This window comes from Strigops habroptila, chromosome 16 (genome assembly GCF_004027225.2).
Source record: "Strigops habroptila isolate Jane chromosome 16, bStrHab1.2.pri, whole genome shotgun sequence".
NCBI classification, from domain to species: Eukaryota; Metazoa; Chordata; class Aves; order Psittaciformes; family Psittacidae; genus Strigops; species Strigops habroptila.
This window is the reverse complement of record NC_044292.2, coordinates 1,433,244-1,451,170: the sequence shown is the minus strand read 5'-3', so window position 1 is coordinate 1,451,170 and position 17,927 is coordinate 1,433,244. Positions and strand designations below refer to the sequence as shown.

The window sequence follows — 17,927 nt, the reverse complement described above, 5'->3', positions numbered from 1 at the left end:
CTTGCATCCTTCTCTCCTTGGACGACCCCCCCCCCCGCAGAGATACTCCCCCGCTTTGCATCTTTTCCCTTTGCATTACCCCCCTTTGGTTCCCCTCTCTCCTTTGGTTCCCCCCCTTCCATCCCCTCCTCGCAACCCCCGCCCTCGCTTCCCCCCTCCTCCCTTGCATCCTCCCCCTTTTGCCACCCCCCTCCTTTTATTCCCCTCTCGCATCCTCCTCTTCTTGGGCCACCCCTTTGCATTCTCCCCCTCGTATCCCCCTGTTTCTATCTCCCGCTCCTTGGACCCCCCCCCCGGCTTTGCGACTCTCTCCCTCTTTGCACCTCCCTCCACCCCTTTCTATCCCTCCCCTGCATCCCCCCATACACCGCGCTCCCTCCCGCTCCCGTCCATCGCTCCCGCCCCTCCAGCACCTCCCGGGGGCCGGGCCGGGGCGGGCTCAGCCTGGGGGGGGGGTCGGCCGCAGCTCGCTCCGCTCCCGCTCCAATAAATCGGCTTAAGGGCGGCAGCGCGGCGGGATCCGCGGCCGAGGAGCTGCCGCGGGGGGGGACACACGCACGGAGCCGGGCCGAGCCCCCGCCGCGATGCCCGCCTGCCCCCCGGGCAGGGGGCTGGGGCGCCGGTGAGCCCCATGGGGCTGCCCCCCCCGCGGGCATCATGCGGACGATAAGCCCCCTGTGCCTGCTGCTCTGGGACCTCCTCGACCTGGCGCTGGGTGAGTGTCACCCCTCCCCTCCCGGGTACAGGGACACCCCGTTCGGCCTCTGAAATAAAGGGGTGCTCACCTGCACCCCGATAAACGTGAGGCGTCTGTGGGGTCTGCACCCCCTCGGGGGTTGGGGGTTGATGGGGGGGCTATAGACGGTGCAAGGTGGGGGCAGACACTCCGTTTGGAGGCAATAATAGGGCACCCGTTAACAGCACAGCGGATTTGGAGCCGGTGGTTGTGCACTTGCTAATGGGGCATCCCCCTGACAGGGGGATGGTGTTGGACCTGTTAATGAAGCAGCAGTTAATAGAGGACTCCTTAATAGGGTGCTTTGGGTCTGGGAAGGGGTGCTGGGGGACAGGGTGAGGAGATGGGGGGATCCTCATCCCTTCAGCCAGCATCAATGGGGGGGAGGGCACCTGTATCCCCCTTCCCTGCTACTCTGTACTGCAGCTCCGAGCCCCAGTCCTCCTCCTGATCACTCCATACAGGAAGGGGTTGGTGTCCTGGGGACCTCCATGAGCTACAGCTTTATTTTGGGGGGGGGGATTGCAACCCCTTGGACATGCCCTAAACCCCATAGGTGGGATGGAGGGACACCCAGCAGGGAGAAGCAGCCTCCAAATTCCCACTGTCCCAGGGGTTTGCAGCTGGCTGAGCACCTAAATGAACATCTTGACCCCCAGTTTGCCCGCAAAGGTTTTAATAAGAGCCCCCCCACCTCCTCATCCCCAGAAACAGGGCTCCCAGGAGGTGGAAATTAACAGGGCAGGAAACTTTCCCTTCCTCACATCCCGAAGGCTGTGGTGCAGCAGCAGTTGAATTTCTTGTGCATTGAAGGCAATTTTCCTACTCTTTCCATTTATTCCCTGCATGTCCCCCCCGACATCACTTGCTGTGGGGTCTCAGGTGGCTGCTCTGTAATGAGCACAGCGAGCCCGGCTGCTCTCCGGAGGCTGAGAGGCTTTGGGTGATGGAGGGATGAGCAGGACCTGCTCGAGATCTCCTCTTTTTGGGTTAATAATGTACTTTTTCCTCCCTGGAAAGCCGTCATCAGCTGCTGCAGGGCACAGGGAGGGGGAGCAGCAGCCGTGCTCTGCAGGGCTGAGCGGGGAGAGGGTCACACAATGGACCCAATTCTTCCACTGGCATCTCAAGCAGCTCCAAAACCGTCCCTCAGGGACCAAGGACCATTGAGTTAGCCAGATCCCGGCTTAGATTTGGCTGAATCAGGGGTGGGAAGGCACCCTGCATCTGCTGCATCCCTCTTTGATGGGTTTTGTGCGCTGCCAGGCTGCGGCTGATGCTCTTTTTGCTCTTCCATGCATCCTGAGCACCCCACCGGCACCATGCTGCCAAACACACGGTCCATAATAAAACCTCTGTGGCTTGGGGAGGGGGGAAACTTGTGCCAGATCCAGTCCTGGATCTCCACTCCACCTCCACCATGGTTTTATGGTCACAGGTAGATAATTGTCATGGAACAACACGTCCCCCTGGCTTTTTCCCAGCATGAAGTTATCCATCACTGGTGCATGGATCATTTTTCCCTACTTTCTCCTCTTTTTTATCACTGTAAACTGGGTGATTGCTCTTCTGCTGCTGGTTTGTGAGAACGGGTAAGGCTAAATCAGTGTGTGCAGTGTGTGTATTGGGGGGAAATAAGAGATAAAAGTTATTTTGTGCTGGATCTAGAGCAAGCCAGTGGTACTGGGGGGGTCATGGGTTATGAAGTGATGTGAGAGGAAGGTCTCGTGAGCAGATTCAATGGGCAGCGCTTGTGTTTGGACATCCAGGAGCCAGGTTTTGGCTTTTAAAATCATGCTGGAACTTTGCTGCTTTCCCATATCCCTAGGATCAGCTGCGTTCAGTGTCCCCTAGTGCTGGGCAGAGAAATGCTGTCCCATAAACGAGCCAATTTGCGCTCTGCTTTTTCAGTAAACAGCTAAAAAACACTTGTTAAAGGCTGGTTTTGGGGTGGGTGCTCCCATCCTGACACCTTCCTTTGCTCCGGGCAGCAGGAAGCTACACAGGCCGAGCGCTGCTCCCAATATTCAGCGGGCAGATGGCTTTTCTGTGGCTGACAGCATCCTTGGCTGGAGCTGCAGTGTTGTAGCAGCGAGAAAGGATGTGCCCAAGGAGGTCCTTCCATTCCCTATCCCAGCACTTTCCTTGCAAGGGATAGAGCAGAATCCGGCTGCGAAGATGCAGTCAGAAGATGTGCTCTTCCCTACAAGCGCATTTGCTCTCGGCCTCTTCCATACATCTCCAAAGGCATCTTTAGGGGGAATCTTGCCTGTTTTTATTGTCACCTTATATATTGCTTGTCAGAAAGCTGCCCCAATGCTGCTGCATCCAGGAGGAGCAACAAAGTCCTGCTTATGGCAGAGGGGAAAGCATTAGAAGTGCTTCCCATCCTGTAAAGCATCTGCAGCCTTTTGGGGATTTCCATCCATCTCCTCATAATGAAAAACCCTTTTCTTTAGCCGGAAGAAACTACTTGCTTCCTCACCTCACGGTAGGTTGGCTGGATCCTTACGGATGTGTTATACATCCCTCCGGGGAGCATCACCCCTTGTAATACAGCTTTTTGCTTTTCCTTATAACAAGCTCAATCTCTTCCCTTGGCCAGAAAATGCTGCCTAGGGCAGGGCTAAGTGGGTTAAGGAGCCATCAAGATGAAAAAATCAGGGCATGTGGAGGAGGCGAGCGGCTGGACCATGGATAATGATGGAGCTGTAGCCCCAGGGGCCCCCCCTTCCCTGCTTTTGGAAAGCTGGGAAGCCCCATCTGCAAGCAGAGCGATGGTTTCTTGGCATGGCTGAAATCAGGGCTGGCTGATGAGCCGGCACTCATCTTGTCACCTGAAATATGTTTCCCATAAAGTGTTCATCGGGGTTTGTTTTACAGCCGTGTAAAATCAGAGCCGTGTTCTGCAACCGTGGAAGGGAGGGCTAAATATGGTGTATTTTGATCTCAATGAGATATTCCTGTACTCTTTTTCTGAGTGCTTTGCTTTAGCTTCTATATTCCTCCCTCCACAGCACCTCCTACGATGGGAAAATTCAAGCGTAGCTCCTTATTTGAAGCTGCTTTGGGTTTGTTGGGCTTTGCCCTAGAAGGGCAGCTTTCCTGGGACTGGGCTTTGCCATGGGAATATCCCTGTGCTGCTTCTCCAAGTCAAAAACCAGCTTGGAAAAATCCCTTTACAGTCATTATTTTATCAGCAAGCTGGATTTCTACCCCCTCTTCATTCCTAGGAAACGTCCGGAGCTTTTCCTCACAGGGATTATCCCAACTTACATGCAAGGCTCCTCCTTGCAAGCCTGGAAAAGCTCATTTTGCTCCTTTCCATAGGAAAATAACAGTGTGTGGCTTTTACCAGGGTGATGGGAGCCACCTGCTTGTGTCTCTGTTGAGCTCAGCTAAAGAAAAGAGGGTTTTGGTAGGAGTTTGTGTGTTTGGGGGGTGTGAGAGGAAAGAAGGAGCATCCTCTGCACCACGTGGGCGCAAAACCTGCTTTAATTCACCTGTAGATGCACGGCACTGAGCTGAAAACCCATCCCATACTCCCTCCATCCTTCTCTACTTGTGCTTTTCCCTCGCAAATCTTACACTCAGCTTTAGGGTCAACCTCTCTTTCGTCCTTTCCTACTATTTCCATGAGTTCTGCATTTCAGTGAAGGATCTTCCCTTCACCTTGTACTTAATATGTATCATCGGGGGGCTTAGTAATAAGCATCACTGGGAGATACTCCGGGCTTTGTTTCTCCATGGAACCCTCACACATGAATTCATGGCTGGTCCCTGGCTGCCTCTGACCATTCCTGAAGCTCCCCCATGTGTCAGAACTCAGATTTGGGGTATTTAGCCCCACATTCACTTGCTGTAACAAGTATTCTGTATTATTAGCACCCCTCCAAAAATAAGCCTAGGGGTGCTGTACGGTTTGGGATGTTGGTCCCAAAATAAATTGTGTTAAAGGTTCTGGATTAGCTTTTAGGAGCCTTGAGCTAAACAGCTTCTGCTATATGCAGTGTGCTAAATGCTCTATACAATGTGCTATATGCTAAATGCAACGTGCTAAATGCAGTGTGATACTTGCTAAATGCAAGGTGCTATGTGCAATATGCTAAACACATCACAGCCCTCCTATATGCCCTGGAGCTTCTCTGATGCCTCCAAGCATTCCAAGGCAAGGTCCACCCTTGTGTTGCATCCAGGCTTGAGCAATGTGGAAATGTAGCTCGACTCCTGCGTGGATGGGTTTTTGTGGAGCATCCAGACATGATGTTAACCATGTTCTCACCAGCCTCCCCTTCCCATGGAGGTGTTTTGGGGCTTCACATGCTCCATCTGCCTTCTCTTTTCTGGTTGTCATTGTAGAAATGGTCTTTTCTATCTGAAAGCCCTCGACTGGGATTGTTTGATTTGCTATTGCTTTGCTCGTTTCCCCAGGTGCTTTAAGATCTGCCAAGGAAAAGCTCTCCACCGTGTTGGAATAAGAGCAGGTTTTATTGAATCCAGATGCACTAATGGCTTAAGAACTAGGCTGAGGCAGGGACAAGGATCATGCTAAGGTTCCTGCAGCACTTGTTGGGGGAAAAGACTTCCAGGGAGGTCATGATGGAGCCAATACCTCACCCTGGCAAAGATGGAGGTGGCCGGGACCTGCGTGGGACCGCATATAGGGAGGACGAAGCATCACCTCTTTGGGACCCACTGGTGATGAGATTTCCTCAGTGCTTTGGGGTTTCTCTCCTACCTTCTGAAAGAAAACCTTGATTTCAGTGCCACCAAGTCAGGCTCTTTGCTCAGACATCAGCGGAGAGGGACAGGAAGGGAAGGAGCCCCCAGATCCCTATTTGTTGGAGGTAGGAGGTGCAGCTCTCGCCTTGCAAACTTCTCTGCTCGTAAATCCTGCTGCAAAGAGCCGAGCGGGGAGGATGCAGCTGATGTGGCTGGTTTTGTTCCCTTGCCAAACTGCTCTCTTTGCCCTTTTGTTTGCTTTCTGCCGAGGCACTTGGAGTACTGATGGGCTTGTTTATAACTAATGACTGGTGCTCACATTATCTCTCCGCAGCATTATCTCCTTCCCACTTTTCCCCTCTCCTTCCTAAAATAAACCGTCAATCACAGACTTGTTTTCAACGCTTTGGGGACTGGATTTACCGTAAGTGCCAAGGGCAGGCGGGCTAGTAGCAAAGTGCAGGGACAATAACCCACCGCTGTGGTTGCCTCTATCATGTCAAATTAGGTTTTTAGGGTCTGCAAAGCCATTTGGGATTAGAGAAGGTGCTTGCGCAGCTTGTTTCCACTCTCAGCTGGCTGTGAAATGGGGTTCACCCACCCTAAATACTGCATCAGAGCCCTCCTGATACGCTTCTCTGGTGGGGTGACCTCGAGTCCTTCTGGGGTGACTCCTTGCTGTGTCCCTGTGACCTTACAGGGTTATCAATTGGGGTACGTGTGTGTTTGCAGCAGAAGCCAGAGCTGGAGCTGGTCCTTTGAAATGCAATTAGGGCTTGTATTAGCTAGAAGCAAAACTATCATTAATAGGGTCTTGCCAGCCCCAACAAGGGAGGTTTGAAGCAGGGAAGGAGGTTTTTCCAGCACTGGGTTGAATCCACAGCAACGCCCTGCCTGAGGCCTCCAAAGAGGTTTGGGGCAGCATCAGGAAAACCCACATTGCCCAGCAGAGGGATGTTGCAACCCAACAGGAAGGGGCTGTGGATGTGGAAATGTGGCATTGCCAAGCCCTTCCCTGCCTCCAGACCACACATTTTGCCCTTTCTGGTGCTGGAAGCACATCTCCATCTGCAAAATCCTTCTTGGCTGGAAGAGTGGGTGTCTCAGAGGCATTGCAAAATGGAGCAGGGGAGGCAGGGATTTAGTTCATCTCCTGCCCAAACCTCTGTCTAATTTCCCATTTATGTAATGCCTTCAACAATATACTTCAGAGGGGAGGGCATAGGGGATTAGCAGTGGTTATTCCAGCCCTGCTCCTCCTCCCTGGGCTTGTAGATAAATCCTGATGCTGCATCCTACCTGGCCAGGACAGGGAAAACCAGAGCTGGAGAACTCTCCGTTGGGACACGCACGCTTTGCATGTGTATTTGTACCGATTTGTTTCTTTGCAAAGGGATCTGCAGCAACGGGGATGGGCCGGAGTGATGCAGAGATGCTCTGTGATGGGGTTTTGTTCTCCCCAAGGGAGCAAAATGGTGGGTGGGATGCCGGGTGGCAAGGGGACATGGTGGGTGGCACTTGGATTCACTTCTAGGTGGACTGTCACCCGTGGAAACGTTTTTGGGAAGGATGGATTTCATGGATAACTCTGGTTTTGCTGGTAGCAACATTGCTTTTGATGGCGCTTGTGCTGGGGAGCTTGTCCCCAGGGTTTTGCTCTTGGTGCTGATAATACTTGGAAAGAGGAAGATGCAGAAAGGGGTAATTTTGGCTGGTGGTTGTCATCGTCACGGGTGCCAAGTGATGGGTTTGGGAACTGCTCGCTCCTTGTTGGGGGACTGAGACGGACCATAACAGCAGGAGGGGGAGAAAAAGGCTTCAGCTCAGCAGGTACAACAAAAGCATCAGGATCAACCCAATTTTGAGGTGGGGGGGATGTGGGTGAGCCAAGCTCCTTGTACCCTAGTAAGCCCTCTTGCAGAGATGAACACATTCTACATCACAAGACAGCTGCTGGCTGTGTCTTTCCTCCTGAAACTAGTCTGGAAGGGGATTTTGGTGGCCAAGTGGTTTAGATTTCTACCCCAGCTTTACAACTCTGGAGAGTGAGTTTCAGAGCTTGGCTCTAAGTCTTGCTTAGGAAGATTTCCATCCTGAAATCAGGCAGTCCTCTATGTACTGTGATCTGAGATACTTTTTCTGCTCCATCAAGCATCTTTCTTGTATTTTTAAGCCCAGGAAAGCCCTTTTCCCTGCAGATTTAGCTTCTGCACAAGCTGTGAGAAGGTGGGAACCACATGCACAGGCTTTGCCATCCCACTCCCATGCCCTGCTTGCAGCACCGAGAGCATCCCAAGAGCTTGTGGTTGAATCTGGCTGGTTTCCTTGCTTTTTCTCCTGAAGACATACCTGCCAAATTGTATTGCAGAAGGACGTGGTGACTCAGAGCGGGGTGGGAGGATTTGGGCAAGTTTGCCTTGCCTAGCACCCCAAAATATATACAGCCAGCTGCTGCAGAGCGGGGGTTTTTCCACGTAGGATGAATAACGGACTAGGTCTGCTGATGGAGAAGCACCATGTAGTGGGTAGATACTGCTCCAGAAAGGGTGCAAAAGACGTATCACCACCAGGAAGAAGGTTGGGTGATAACGCTGCTGGTTTGGCTTCCAGACAGACCATCATTCATGGAGGAAAAACCCTCTCTGCTCACACTCTCCTCCCCTTGCAACTTGATAATGAGATGTTTTCCGTAAGTGCTTTCTGAGGTGCCTCTTTTTCATCTCTATTTGTGTCTTCTTGCATTATTATGCTATTAGACGAAGGAAGCCCTTTGCAAGCAGTTGATGTGTGCAAACTGGCTGGAGATAGTTGGGTTTCCTCCTGACGGGGAGTGAATTTACACCGCTGTAATTATAGCAGCGGCGTGGGAGTGGAGTGATGCTTGAGGAAGTGCAGGCGAGCCCTGTTTCCAAATTAAACCTTTCTGCTCCTAGAAATGTGTCTTTTAGTTTTGTTGTTGGTTGTTTTTGGAGCAGGAAAATGTATCTGGGCAACTTCCTGGTGGGAAATGATTTGGAGGGGGCAGGATTTGGGCATTTGGATGTTAAAGGATGCTCGTGCCTCTGTGTTTGTTTGCATGGACCCCCCTCCTCTGCCTCCTGATCTGCTAAAAGCTCCCTGCCGCGAGAAAACAAGCCAACTCTTTAAAATGGAAAGGGCTTATTTAAACAATGTTATCTCTCTGGTGAAGGGAGAGAGCATATTGAATGGTTATATTTAGTGCCGGGTGTAGGACAAAGCAGATGCAGAGAGATTTTTAACGCGGGAATGTTGATCACGCCACACCGCCTCGGAGATATGTGTATGTATATATATATTTATATATGCAACACACACACGCTCAGACACCCATGTACTCACTGAGGGTGAGGATGGCAGTTGAATAGCCCTTCCTGATTTGCTTTTTGAACTTTTTCCACCTGGGAAAGCCCATCCTGGCAGGGCAAAGTGATTCAGCTCTGGGAGCTGGGGACCCCTTGAAGGGACATGATTTGGCCTATGGGGATGTGCACAGCCTGTCTTCCTTCTGCCCCCCCAAAATGGGGTGGGGATGGGAAGGAGAGCACTTAGAGGCTTGCAAATGGGCTGTTTAACAACCCAGCAGTGCTCTCCCCACAGCGAGCTGTGAGGAAAGCCTACTGCATTACCCAGCCTCTATTACCCACCCTCGTGGGAGCACTGAATTAAAGGAAATATTTTATGATCCCATGCTTCATTATGTTTTATTAAAAGCAGAGCATCAGCCTCCCCTGCCACATTCATCAGATCAGAGGCTCTGTTGGGCTTTTTTTTCCCTCTCTCCTAAGCTCTTGCTGGTGTCGCTGTTGTTCCCAATGCATCCGACTGCTTGGGTTGGTTGTGGGGCCAGTCCTGGGTCTCCTGGCAGAGGAGGAAAATAAGCAGTGGGGTGAAATATGTGGCTGTTTGGTTTATCTAAGGATGCTCCATATCTAAACAAGCTTGGGGATGTGAAGTTGTGCTGCAGGAATAGGGATGGATGCGGGAAAGTGGAGTCACAGGGAGGTATCACCCCATGGAAGTATTTTGAGTCATGGATGGAGCTGAGCATATCCCCATGAAAGGATGCTCAGAATAGCCTCCCCCCATTTTTCCTCTTTGCTCGATCTCAGGGTGATCAAGCCCGGGGTGGGATGGCACCATTTAGGAGGAAAAGACCCCCCAAAAAGCCAAGATCCCCTCTGCAGAGATAAAAGCAGCGAGCAGGGCTGGGAGTTTGCTATATAACTACATATAAAGATTATATATATATATATAACCTTTGAGATCAGCAACAAAAAGCCAGACAAATATTGATAGCTGGGCAGATCTGGAAGCAGTTGGGAGACAGAAAGGTATTAATTAGCAGTGATTTCTCAACGGTGCAGAGATGGATAGGGATTAAGGTAAGAGCCATGTGCATCCTCTCAGTGAGAGTGGAGGAGTAGCGGTAAATCAGCATTATGAATCGGGGCTGTAAGAGGGAGATATTCTTTAATCTTATTAGCAGCACGGCATTACTAGGACACCAAAGGGATTATTAATCACGGAGTGTAAATCGGGGTAAAGAGGGTAGCTTCAAATTAGCAATCCTGTTCTGGACAGCACGAGGGGTAGCAGGGATGGAGGAGAAAAAGCAGCAGGTGGGCTGAGTCAGGGGAGAGGTACCAAGGAAAAAGGCAAAAAGCCCATGCCAAGGGATGAGGGTAAGGTTCGGATGCAGCTGCCCGCTCACCTCAGCCAAATTGGTGCCCACTACCAAAGCCCAGAGCTGGAAAATCCCTGTAAGTTGTATCTATTATAAGGTAGGCAGGTGTCTATCCTATCAACCCAACTGCCTGCCCCTCCATCTCCTCCCTTCATTCCTCCATCCTTCCCTCCACCCATCCCTCTGTTGCTCCCCCCATCCCTCTATCCCTCTATTCCTCCCTCTATCCTCTTTCTCCATCCCTCCCTTTCTTCCTCCATCCAGCCCTCCCTTCGTCCTCCTCTCCATCCCTTCCTTCATCCCTCCATCCAACTCTCCCTTAATCCCTCCCTTTATTTCTTTGTCCCGCTCTCCAACCCACTATCCATCCCTCCCTTAATCCCTCCCTCTGTTCCTTTCTCTCTTCATCACTGTCTCCACCCTTCTTTCATTCCTCCGAGTCCTTCTCTGTCCCTCTCTCTTCCTCTCTTCATCTTCACCCCTCCATTCCTCCCTTACTCCCTCCCTCTGTTTTTCCACTTCTCTCTCTCTCCATCCCTCACTGTCACTCCTTCCATCTCTCTCCCTCTGTTCTTCGCTCCGTCCTTCTCTCCATCCATCCATCCCTTCCTTAATCCCTCCCTTTATTTATTCACCCCTCTCTCCATCCCTCCCTTAATCCCTCTCTGTATTCCTCCATCCCTCCCTTTCTTCATCCCTCCTTCTGTCACTCCTTACATCCCTTGCTCCACGTACAACCAGCAGAAGACACCAGGTGCCTCCAGAGCACTCCCGGTGGGAGCACATTGGGTTTTGCAGCGCTGGAGCAAAGGAGCAGTGTGGCTTTGGCTGCTTTTTAGCACTTAACTCAGCTGGTGACCGTGCCAGTCTGGCTGCCCCAGGCTTCCCCAAGGTCTTTTGGGGTAAAAAGCTGTGTTTCACACCTTAAATAGCAAAAAAAGAGTGGATTTTTTAGCACTTGGGACTTCAGCCCAGCACCAGGTTTTTTCTTCCCCCTTCCTGTGCCTGAGGTTGTGCCTTTGGAGAAGTTGTTCAGAAGGAAAATGTTAATAATAATACTAATACTAATCCTTTTCCAGTTACACAGAATCGATGGTGTGGGAAGAGCTGGCTCATGGCAGACACCCAGGGAGGGAGGGGAGGATCGATGGCTGCCTCATTTGTCACCCATCAGAAATATGGGATAATTGGATTTCCTGCAACTAGAGAAATAAATAAGAGAATTCATCATCTGGGTCATGGTCAACTACTTCTCCTGAGCTGCCTTGACCACCTTGGCAGAGCCAAACCCTGCTGGCGCCTTGCTGGGACTCTTAACTTAGTGGGAAACCTGATGGTGGCATCTAAACCTAAATCCTCATACTTGCTCTTCAGTGAAATTAGTTTTCCCTCTTCTGCCGACTCCAGGCTGGTGTATCTGCAGCAAAAGCTGGAAGAAAGAAGATTTAGGGAAGATTGTGGCATTTTAGGTGGGAAAATTCAGAACTGTGCTTATTTGTTGGAGGAGTAGCACCCCTAACAACTCCTTGCTATTAGTCCAGGATGGGATTTTGCATCTCAGATGGGTTTGGAAAGGGACTCACTTTCCTCTTTGCAAATGGGGAAACTGAGGCACAGAGCAGGACTTGCTCCAAAAGCATCCTTTGAGCAGCTTCATGCTGCTTCGAGCTTTGCTAATTATCCTTGGCTGGGATTATGCTCTAGATTAACACCACGAGCCATGGTTTCATACAATGAGCTGCTGGGGTTGTAATCCTCGCCCTGATGTAGGGCGAAGCAGTGGCAAAACCATCGGCTGCTGCCGGCAAAACCATTCCCAGTTCCCCCAAGAAGTGGATCCAGCTCTGCCAGGGGCTTGGCATCTTTTCCCCAGGTTTTAACATCTGTATCTAATCCATCCGCTCCAGTGTGTGGGTCTAACAAACCAGGCTACATACACATAATTTGCCTTTTCGCTCCTGAATTGCATCTCCGGGATGGTTTTTGCTCACTGGTGCTTTCAGCTCTGGCTGGACACAAGATCCTTGATCTCGGGTGAGGTTTTCCATAATTCCCCATGCTTGGGGGAAGCATCCAGATGTTGCATCTTCCAACCCTGACCCTTCTATGATCTTCCTGATGCCAGCATGGGGAGAGATACCAGCAGGGATCCAGCTAATGGGGAATCTCTTCTGTGTCAGGATGGAAAGCTGAGCCTGCTGCTGGAAGTCTGGGCATTTGCTGGTGTGGGGAAGAAACGCGTTTCCAATCCTTTGCAGCGGAGGATTATGATATGGTATCTCCTTCTCCTGCCACACTTAATTCCGGATTAAACCCTGCATCTGCGTGGGGAGGATTTTTCTGGGCAGCAAATGGGGATGAGCAGATCCCACTGCCCTCGCTGTGATGCTGCTTGCTTAAAAGTACTGGAAAAGCAGAGGGGTGTGAATTGATGAGCCAGGTTGCAAGGAATCCGAACATCCCAGTCCTGAGCATTATTCCACATTGTACCCAGGCATCAGGAAGGCATCTATTGCAAGGTTTGGGGGGGTATTCTGCACCATCCCTGGAGGCATTGCATTGAATTTGGTGGCCAGTGATTGCTGTTGCTCAGCAAAAGCAGGATTGTAGGAAAATTCCTTGTCTGGTGAGCTTGGGATTTGCTGGAGAAAGAGAAGATCCCGCTGCAAGACTCCGTGGGAATACTTGTAATTACTGAGCTTGGAGGAGTGGTTCAGAGTTCAGCATGGGGGAGAGCTGGTAAATGGGGTGAAATAAGGAAGAATTGGGGGGTTTTAGCAGGTTGTGAGGTTAATTGGGATCTGCAATGAGGCACTAGTAGGCAAAGGAGAAAGGAAATCTCTCCTGAGAGTTATTAGCAGAAGTGGCACACAGGAGGGAATTATTGCTCTGCACTTGAGGCTGGGGGGTGGCAGCAGTTTTGGGTGGAAAAGCTTTAAGGAAAATCCGGCTGCTGTGGAGGAAATCTGCAGGAGAGTGAGAAATCCTGCAGGAACTGTGTTTGCTTCATTGGGGAAGGGGAAAATTGGGGTGAAAAGGGAGGGATGTGTACTTAGAGCTGGTGCAATGCAGTGTGCATGAGGAAAGGTGGCATCTCCCACCCTTTACACCTTGTTTTACCAAAACCTGTTGGCTTTAGCTCATGGAGTGGGAATAAAATTGGGGTGCGATGGGTTTAGAAGGCTCTGCCTTGAATAGCTGGTGTGGGCTTTTCAAGCAGCACTGCAGGCAGTCAGCCCCTATTTGCACACATGCAAATGAAGAACACCATCTCCATTTAAAAAATGGGGCATCTGAGGCCCAGGTTGACCCAGGCACTATTTGAGCTTCATTTTGGCGCCAGCAGCTGCTCACACAGCTGAGGAGAGGCCAAGAGGCATTGGCAAAGCCATTGAATCAGTGATGCAATTGGGTTTTCAAGAGAATTTGGCTCTGCTAGACCCGGCTTCCCTCCTCCCCTGGAACAAGACATCATTTAGGACCCTGAAACCCCCCCAAAAAAAGGCAACCAGGATGGCCAAATCCTTAAATAACCTGGAAATGGGGATAAAAGAGCAAGAGCAATGAGCACCATAACGATGACAAACATCCTCCCCTTCTGAAAACCAAACCAAATGACCCATCTCAGGTCGTGGCCACCCATTTTATCAGCTATAAACCACAGCTGGGTGCTTCAGCACTGCACTAAAGCATTATATTTTAATGGTCATATCAGTAGGGTGAAGATGTGGTAGTAAAATAGACTCATTCCCCCCCACCTTATCCATCGTTAGGAGGTGGAGGTGTGCGTTGTAAGCATTAGGAGGTGTGTGTGTTGGGGATGCGCTGAGCACGCCAGCAGCGTGGGGAGGAGATATTATAAATAAAGCTTTACTGTGCTAGAGTAAATGCTGCTAAACATACTTCACGTCTGCGTGGTGGTGGGAGATAAATATTCAATCTATAATTTATGTACATGGCTTCCCAGCCTGTCCAGGGTTTGGGAGCAGCTAATAAAATGCAATATATCAAGAAGACTTCTCGATGCAGCAAGCGCAACCCTGCTGATAATCTGCGTGGGGTGGTGAGACCCATCATCTTCTTGTTGGGCGCTTCTGTTGGAGTTGATTTATAGGAGTTGGGTGGATGTTTTCCAAGTGGCTCTTGGTTTTGGTTGGGTCTCTGGGTTTTCTTCAGGGACTGTTCATCAGGGACTGTAGTGATAGGACAAGGGGTGAGGTGTTCAAACTGAAACAGGGGAAGTTCAGGTTAAATATAAGGCAGAAGTTCTTCCCTGTGAGGGTGCTGAGGCGCTGGCACAGGGTGCCCAGAGAAGCTGTGGCTGCCCCATCCCTGGCAGTGTTCAAGGCCAGGTTGGACACAGGGGCTTGGAGCAACCTGCTCTAGTGGAAGGTGTCCCTGCCCGTGGCAGGGGCTTGGAGATGGATGAGCTTTAAGGTCCTTTCCAACCCAAACCGTTCTACGATTCTATGTGTATGTAGAGAAATGCTCATCATGGGGTAACCTCAGCCTTCACCCTTGGGGGTGTTGAAATATTATCCAAATGGAAGATATTTCCTTTCATCCCAGTAATCCTACTGTTCCTAGTTGTCCACTGCCTCTGCTTCCCTTCAGACCTCCTTTTTCTTGCATTCACCCTCAAAATGGCACTTCTCCACCATCTCTCATGTTGTAGTTGGTGGGTTTGGCTTTGCAGTGGCTCACGTATCTTGGGGTGAGCAGGATGTGGACCTTGGTTTCGTGTCTTATACCACCAACATTGCGCCTCTGAGTTTATCTCTGGGAAATCACCCGATTTTTAGGTTGAGGGATCCATTGAGAATCCAAACGATGCATCCGAGGTCATCTGGAGTGTTTGTAGCAGGGCAGGAGCTTGCTCCAGCTGAATGCTCCATCCGTTTTGCCTCAAAACTTCCACCTTTTTACTGGAACAACTGATTTCCCAAGGATATCAGGCAAACGCCTTGATGGAAATGTAGTACAAGCACTAACTTGGTGCTGTGAGTAAAAGAAGCCAAGCTAGAAACGGGCTTTCTCATCCTGTGCTCCGGTGAGCTGGAACAGCCTTGCCAATGAGCCTTCACTTAGAAAAGGTGTGATGAAGATGTTAAAGCAGGTTTTGTTCCAGTCCGTGCTCAAGCCACGTAGCTGATACGGACGGCTCTATCTACTGTGGATTTGTTTGTCATGAGACACGCACCAAAGGTGGCAACAAGCTTGTGGAAAGCTGATGTTTCCACCAATGTTATTAGCCAGCGCTTAGTGATGGATAGAGCTGGGGCTTGAGTAGTTGATAGAAGCAAACAAGAGAGGGGAAGGTGGAAATATGGGAAGGGGGAGATGGAGACGAGCAATGGAGAGGGAGAAGGAGGCACTGCAGCACCCCAAGGCTCCTATAACCCAACCTACCCACTGCATTTGCATGCCCAAAGTGGTCCAAACTCTCTCTTTCTGTGTCTGGGGTCATTTACCACGCTGAGGTTGTGCTGATGTGCATGAAAACCCCACTGAGCTGAAGCATTTGAAACATGTTTTTAGCCCAGCATGATCCATTTTGAGCCTGGGTCTTTGTTTCTCTGCATCTTACAGTGTTACTGCACCATACCAGGGCTTAGCTAGAGGCACTGGTATATAAGAGCCAATCTCTGCCCTTAAGAATATCAAACTGACTCTAGTGTTCATAATGAGGACAAAACTAGTGTAAGAATTGATTTTTCTGAAGGTATATCGACATAACTCTTTGGGAAGCCCTTACTTGATTGCTCACTGTTGAAGATGCTGTCCGTGATACTAAGACGGCTGCACACAAGTGGTGTTGAGTACCATGGCATGGCATGAAATCAGGCATCATTTCTTTCTCTTTTTGACTAGGATAGTTTTTCTAGGAGAAATCTGAGATTTAAGGAGCAAAGGAAAGCTGTGGATGGTGTCCAAAAGTCCAATCTCAATTGGGTTCTGGCACCAGCATTGAAATCATTAGGAGTTGGGTTTGGGTTTTGTGTTGATGATAAAATTTGATGAGTACATCTTCATCATTTTGCTGCTTTGAACCATTTTGATCATGAAATTCTAACTGAACCAGACCCCTTCAGGCCTGTCTGTCCCCAGGAGCCCCAGTGAAGCGGTTGTCTCAGTTCATCTTTATTTAAAAGGGGTCAAAAGGCCAAAGCAGCCACACTCAATCAATCCATTGATTAAAATTATTGACTTACATTACAAGGAGCTAACAAGATACGAGATGCATCCATAGGACCTGTCAGGCTCAGTGCACCTATTGCATCCTATGTAGGTAAAGAAAAATGGACTAAAGCATGTCCTATACATACTCCCTTTATATTCTATATATCTTCTCTGCATTTCCTAAGGACCTAGGGGCTGGTTTGGTCCAGCAACCCCCCATCAAGCATAATCAAAGCTACAGCTGCAAAGTGTTTCCTCCCACTTATGCAAATGGCTGAGGTAAGAGGCATCTAATGAAATGTTTGTACTTTAATACACCACCATGTGAAGGAAGATGAATTTTAATTATGGGCTCTTAATTGTTTGGTTGGCCTGTTAATATCCTATTTACACAGTATTAATACAATTTGCTCTCTGCCAGCAGGGCTCTTCCTCACAGCGGGTGATGCTGTTTCAGTGGGTTTATTTCATGGACCAGCCCCATTATGCAAAAGCCAATAAGATTTTGGGGTGGGCAGTGATGGGTTGGGGGATGCTCAGCCCTGCTGGAGCTCAGCTTTTGGATTTCTTGAAGCAAAAGCTGAAAACCCAAGGAAAACTCAAGTAGTTCACGCCTTTACAAACACAAACAGGGTGCCCCCCCACCCATGGTTTTCCCCTTTGCAAAAGGACCGTCCGCTTTGGAAGTGCGATGCTGAGTCCATCTGTCACATCCTATTCCACTTGCTGTTGTTAAACCTGTGTTAAAACACTTATTCCATCATTTACAAAAACCATAAATAAATCAGTGCAGCAGCTTTCTAGGAGGAAAAGCTCCAGATTCAGCAAAATTTGGCCATTCCAGACCGGGACAGACGCAAATCCTTTACTGGTTCTTGCCCCTTGCAGCCCTCCTGGGTTAGCAAGGACAGACAGCAGCGCATTATCATTGCAAATCGGCCTGGAATATCATAAATAAGGCATTGCTGGAGCTTGGCAGGGAGGGAGAAGGTATTTGTGGTGCTCCCAGGAACAGGAGCAACTGCTGGTGTTTAATCTTTAATGAACAAGATGTTGCAAAGTGCTGCAAGTCAAAGCGCATTTGCTTAATGCTCCTCAGCCTCGTGCAGCAGGTGACATCCCTGTCCCCAAGGCTCCATTCATGGCCATGCACCTTTGCACTCCACGACCTCTCTTTGTGCTGGCCATCATCTTCCTCTGGTTATGGATGGGGAGCTGGATCACTCTGGGGGGTGATTTGTAATCCTTTAGCACGGCAGCTGGCTTTTTTGCAAGGGGCAAAGTGCCTTCTTGAGCAGCAAACGCCTTAAATCCTGGAGAACAATCAACCCTGCACCAATTACGGAGCTCCTGGTCCCTTTTTTCCTCCCTCCCTCCTTGTATTTGCACCCCAAAATACCATCGTGGGTTTGGCAAAGTGACTGCCGGAAGGTGGTGGAGAAATTGATGTGAATTATGTATGAGCCCCGCTAATCACAGGCTGATTAAAATGATGATGTGTTAATATTATCTCTCCCTGTCGCCTCCGCCGAGGGGGACGTGTCGGCACCTGATGGATGGGGGAGACACGGTGGGGGCAGATGG

General features: G+C 50.0%; 1 protein-coding gene across 1 annotated transcript in view; it reads left to right on the top strand.

The window, feature by feature from the left end:
- Positions 1-368: 368 nt before the first annotated feature.
- IGSF21 (immunoglobin superfamily member 21) overlaps positions 369-17,927 on the top strand; it is a 41,027-nt gene continuing 23,468 nt past the window's right edge. Inside the window, exon 1 of the mRNA XM_030507784.1 lies at positions 369-715. Within this exon, the coding sequence (XP_030363644.1) occupies positions 658-715 (58 nt within the window). The 5' untranslated portion in view covers positions 369-657. The remainder of the gene's footprint in view (positions 716-17,927) is intronic.